Consider the following 6,000-nt stretch of genomic DNA (forward strand, 5'->3'; position numbering starts at 1 on the left):
TGGTTGTGAATAGGGCTGAGATTCAAGAATTTGCCCTTGCAATGGCACCACAGTTTGACATAGCCCCCGAAGACTTCAAAGCACATGTGTCAAACACAAGGCCCGCGGGCCAAATCCAGCCCGCCAGGCCTTGCAATGTGGCCCGCACCGCGCTGTCATCACTGCACTCCGCTGTCAGTTTATGACATTGTCAGTTTATGACTGTTCAGTAAACCATTCGGCCCGCGATTTAGGCTGGATTTTAGATTTTGGCCCCTTCTCTGATTGAGTTCGACACCCCTACTTCAAAGCATCACAACACTGGCTGGATAATTTCCTTCAGCGAAGTGAACTGTCTTTAAGAAGATCTACAAAATTGTTTAGGTTGGAAGATACTCAAGTTATTAAGCGAGCACTTGCATTCAAGTCCTTTATTGATGATGCTGACTTCTCTAAATACAATCTTTCCAACATGATTTCTATGGATGAAACTGCAGTGTTTATGGGCCAATCATCTCAAACAACTATTGAACAGTGGGGTGCCTCTCTAGTGTACATTCCCTCCACTGCTTACGAAAGTGCATGTGTTTCCTGTATTTTGGCAATTCGTCTGGATGGCACTAAAATCCTACCTTTAATCATTTCTAAGGGCAAAAAGGAAAAGATTGAACGTGTTTTGGGCGATTTTATTCTTGAAACTGAAAAAGCCTGGGCCACACAAGCAGTTATAAGGAAGTGGGTCGATTTAATGCTGCCGCTTGTTATGCGAGGGAGCCAAAGAAGTCTGCTAGTCTGAGATGCAGCCAGCACCCACCGCGCTAAAGACATGAAGACATTTCTTCACGAAAGAAAAATAGATCAGATAATGATTCCTGCAGGAATGACGGCCTATCTCCAGACTTTTGATATTGCAATAAACAAGCCATTCAAAGACAATTTGCGCACGGAAATTAATGACTACATTGAAAATAGAATGGAGAGAAATCAGCGTGGAAACTTTGTGAAACCTAAACTGCAAGAAGTTGTGACTTGGGTGAAGAATTCATGGGAGAAAATCACTGACAGTTGCATTGCAAATGCACTGCGAGCAGGCTCCCTTACAAGAAGTACTCATTTAAAGACAGTGCTACTGCTAACCATGAGATATTTGGTCCACTGATTCTGAAAGAAATGGAGTCACAAGAAATTCACCAGGAAATTCAGGAATTGGATTGTTATGATGATGTTCCAGAAGATGATGATATGATTGTCACTGAATAAATGAGTAAATTCTTGATACTGTAGGATTCACAGTTTGTCTGGTTTGTGATAACAACTATGTACTACCGTACCGTATACAGGTAATACATTTCCTTTATTTTCATTTAACAATAAATGTGTACCGTATTCTTCTTCATGGAAAAATAAGACATCCCCTGAAAATAAGACCTAGTGCATCTTTGGGAGCAAAAATTAATATAAGACACTGTCTTATTTTCGGGGAAACAGGGTGGTAGGAAAGAAACCATGATGGTGGCATAGGGTAGACACACGAATGCAGCCTACAACAACAAATTTGAATTTAGAACTGGAAAACAGGGGAAACAGCGCCCTGAAGCGCAGGCTGGCTGGCTGAGAGGAGGCTCTACCATCTGGGAAGGAGAAGGCACGCTGAACCTCAGGAACTGTGAAGGTGTGGAGAACTGTGCGCATGAAAAGGCGGCTGCCAGACTTCGCTGCCGGCTTGCTTGCGGAGCGCAGAGAGGGCGGGCCGAGTTCGCTACTGGCTTACTCCCTGCGCCCGCGGAGAGGGCGGACAGCTAATGTGGGGTGGCTGGCTTTCTTGTTCAGGAGGAAAACAAAACCAGCCTATTGCTCTGACAGACGGTCCCAGACAGGGAGAGGCCAGTCCGTCAGGCAGTGGGCAGAGATCTCTCGGAAGTGTGTGAAGCCAGCAGCCATTATTGCGGGACTCAGAAACCAGACCCTCGTAGGGAGGGGCTGAATAGTTTGTCTGCACCACCCAAGACTCTGCCTCATCCAAGTGGAGCACAGAAGCCCTTCCAGTGGCTAGCTTTCTTGTTCGCAGCGAATAGGACTCTCCTTGGGAAGAACAGACAGCTTTGGAGCTTGTCTGTGCCTATACCAAAGAGGTGCGCGTGCCTGCAACCAATCTTGCGGGATTCACCAAAGCTTGGCTGTGCCACCCCGAGACTCCGCCCCACCCAAGCTGAGACACTTCTAATCCTCGTGACCAATTGGCTTGGAGATCAACGCTTCCCAGTGATACCAACAACAAACAAGGCTTAACAACAAGACTGCACACACAGCCCATAAAGGGCTACACCAAGACTGTCCACCTCAGGTAACTGGGAGGCTGACCCACTCAACCATATAGGACACCTTAGCACACAAAGCCACCCTATCAACTCAGGGAAGCTGTGAAAATGCCAAGACAAGGAAACAGATCACAAACAAAAGAAATGAAGGAAAAGAAGCGACTGGATATAGAGTTCAAAACCACGCTTATAAGGTTTTTCAAGAATTTCCTAGAAAGGCTGATAAAATATACGAGACCTATGAGGATATGAAAAGGGATCAACTAGAAATAAAGAATACATTGTCTGAAATAAAAAACATTATACAGAGTCCTAAAAACAGAATGGAAGATCGCAAGAATCAAGTCAAAGATTTGGAACACAAAGGGCCAGAGGGCAGTCCTCTGCAGAAGCAAGAAGATAAGAGAATCCAGAAAGTTGAAGATAGTGTAAGAAACCTCTGGGACAATTTCAAACGAACCAACATCAGAATTATGGGGGTCCCAGAAGAAGAGAAAGACCAAGATACCGAAAGAATACTGGAAGAAATAGTGACAGAAAACTTCCCCCACATGGGGAAAGAAATAGACTTACAAGTCCAGGAAGCGCACAGAACCCCAAACAAAAAGAACCAAAGAGGACCACACCAAGACACATCATAATTAAAATTCCAAAAGCAAAAGACAAAGAGAGAATATTAAAAGCAGCAAGAGCAAAGCAGGGAGTTACCTATAAAGGAGCACCCATACTATTGTCAGCTGATTTCTCAACAGAAACCATGCAGGCCAGACGGGAAAGGCAAGAAATATTCAAGGTGATGAATAGCAAGAACCTACAGCCAAAAATACTCTACCCAGGAAAGCTATCACTCAGAATCGAAGGACAGATAAAGAGCTTCACAAATTAAAAAAAAAAAAAAGCTAAAGGAGTTCATCACTGCCAAACCATAATTATATGAATTGCTGAAAGGGGTTCTTTAGGAAGAGGAAGAAGATATAGATAAAAATTATGGTCAACAAATACGTAACTATCAACAAGTGAATCTAAAAACCAAGGGAATTAAAAAACCCGATGAACAATATTAACTAGTCAATATAACAGAATCAGAGGTATGGAAGGGAAGTGGACTGACGATTCTCGGGGAAAAGGGGAGAGGGGGATGCGGGAAGAGACTGAACATAAACTGTGCACCTATGGATGAGGACAATGGGGGGTGGGGAAAGGGCAGAGCGTGGGGTGGGAACCTGGTGGAGGGGAGCAATGGAGGGGAAAAAATGAGGAACATTTGTCATAATATGAACAATAAAGATTTATTAAAAAAAATAATAAAAGAAATAAAAAGAAGCAACTAGTAAATGCATAAATAAGTAGGACAATAAAGCAATGTTTCTCTTAAAAAAAAAACACCAGTAAAATAAAAGAATGAAATCTTACCATTTGTGACAATAGCAATGGCCCTAGAATGTATTATGCAAAGTGAAAAAGTCAGACAAAGACAAATACCATATGATTTCACTTATATTTGGAATCTAAAGAGCAAAATGAACAAATAAAATAGAAACAAACTCAGAGAACAAACTGATGTTTGCCAGAGGAAGACTGGGTGAAAAAGGTGAAAGAGATTAAGAAGCACAAATTGGCAGTTATGAAATAGTCTCGGGGATGTAAAGTGCTGCATAGGAATCCTATATAATAAAAGGTTAATATACAAATCAACCACAACAACCGGTTGCTATTGTGTGACTATGCATCAAGGGGCAGATGCTCAATGCAGGAGCAGGGCTCATGGCTGCCAGGCTTACTGGCAGTGGCAGGAGCCTCTCTCACCTCCCCCACAGATTCTGTCAAGACCTCCCCTGAGGGCTCCCAGACTGTGAGAGGGTGCAGGTCTGGCTGAGGGACCCCTCCGGGTCTGGGCCTCCAGTATAGTCAATATTGCAATAACTACGTGAGGTGCTAGGTGGGAACTAAACTTACAGGGAGATCACTTAGGAAATTTCATAAATACCTAATCACTACTAGTATGCTGTACACTTGAAACTAATAAAATAACAATGAATGTCACCTGTAATTGAAAAATAAAAATAAGTTGGGGGAGGAAGAAAAGGGCATAGGGGACATAAATGGTGATGGAAGGAGACTTGACTTGGGGAGGTGTAGTATAGAATTGTACACCTGAAACCTACATTAGTTTATTAACTAATGTCACCCCAATACGATCAATAAAAAATAAAAGCAAAAAAACCTCATTCAATTTGTAGAAAAAACATTCTGTTAAGTTACATTTAAGAACTGAGTTTATTATTTCAGAAACTTGGCGGACTTCTACCTCGTTGTCTATTCTCATTGTAAATCAAGTAGGAACTTCATGTATGATCATTAAGGTCGAAACTCAAGATCACTGATTTTAAAAAACTGTCCGGTATTCAAGATTTCTATTGAAATTAATGTGGTATATTAACACTAACATTCTTTTAGTAATAAAATTCCATCACAGATAATAATCCTAACAGTATTGTCTAATTTACATCTCCAGTAAAGGACAATGGGAGCTCTGACTTCATTTAAGTGTTTAAACTAGGTTAAGTGGGAAGCTGCACTACCCAGTCTTCCTCTGGCAAACATCAGTTTGTTCTCTGAGTTTGTTTCTATTTTATTTGTTCATTTTGCTCTTTAGATTCCAAATATAAGTGAAATCATATGGTATTATCAGTGCGTTAGGCGGGTCGTCCCTACGGCCGGGCTGTCCTACGGGGAGACGCCGGGGAGGGACGAGGAGAACCGCACAGCCCGCGCCCCGCGCCGCCGCGCCCCCCACCTGAAGTTGGACCAGGCGAAGTGCAGGCAGAGCTGGAAGTTGGGGTCTGCATCGTCCCGGAGGCCCGCCACGTGGCGGACGAGCTCCCGCACATCGCGCTCCAGGTGCGGGTTCAGCCGGCGCCAGGACGGCTCCGCCATGTTTCTCGGCTCCCAGCCGCCAAGTATTCTCGGGGGTCGCTCTCGCTCTCGCGAGCGTTCTCTCCGTTACCGCGATCCGCTTTAGAGGCTGCTCTCGCGAGAGTTCCACTGCGTTTTGTGTGGGAAAGGCTGAGGTTGCTCTCGCGATAGCCGGGCGGATCCCGGCTGGCGGCAGAGTCTGCCTTTTGAAATCTAGGAGCGTCCTCGGAGAGGTAGACGTTTTGTTCATCAGATTAAAACCACGCCCTGGGGGCGGGGCTGGTGTAACTACTGGTGCTCTGACAGCAGCTGTTCCGTTGTCACAGTGAACCCGCCTGCCCCCTCAGGCACCTTAGAGTGCAGCTGTGAAATAGCAACAGGGATGTGAAGCACAGCATAACCTATATAAAAACCCTATACAATAACTTAACAATAAGCCTACACAATAACCCATACAATAACCCCACACAATAACCTATATAACAACCCTATACAATAACCTACACAACCACCCTATAAAATAACCTACACAATAACACATACAATAACCCTATACAATAACCTACACAATAACCCATACAATAACCCTATACAATAACCTATACCATAAAAGACTAATACGATGCAAGATGCCCTCTCGGAGCATCTTCTCCTGGCGTGACCTCCGCGGGATCCTGCACCTGCAGCCAGCGTGGCGGCCCGGCCGAGCGCTGCGCTGCCTGGTGGCCGGAAAAGGGCTTATTCTCCCCTGGCCAAAACAGTCTTTTTTGTGGTTCGTAATTAAAAC

At 44.2% G+C, this 6,000-nt stretch overlaps 1 protein-coding gene across 1 annotated transcript in view; it reads right to left on the reverse strand.

The window, feature by feature from the left end:
* Positions 1–5,284, reverse strand: part of TUBGCP5 (tubulin gamma complex component 5) — a 98,380-nt gene extending 93,096 nt beyond the window's left edge. Inside the window, exon 1 of the mRNA XM_084899009.1 lies at positions 5,095–5,284. Coding sequence (XP_084755135.1) covers positions 5,095–5,234 — 140 coding nt within the window. The 5' untranslated portion in view covers positions 5,235–5,284. The remainder of the gene's footprint in view (positions 1–5,094) is intronic.
* Positions 5,285–6,000: the final 716 nt, after the last annotated feature.

This window comes from Pipistrellus hanaki (genome assembly GCF_964339955.1).
Source record: "Pipistrellus hanaki genome assembly, chromosome: 11".
Taxonomy (NCBI): domain Eukaryota; kingdom Metazoa; phylum Chordata; class Mammalia; order Chiroptera; family Vespertilionidae; genus Pipistrellus; species Pipistrellus hanaki.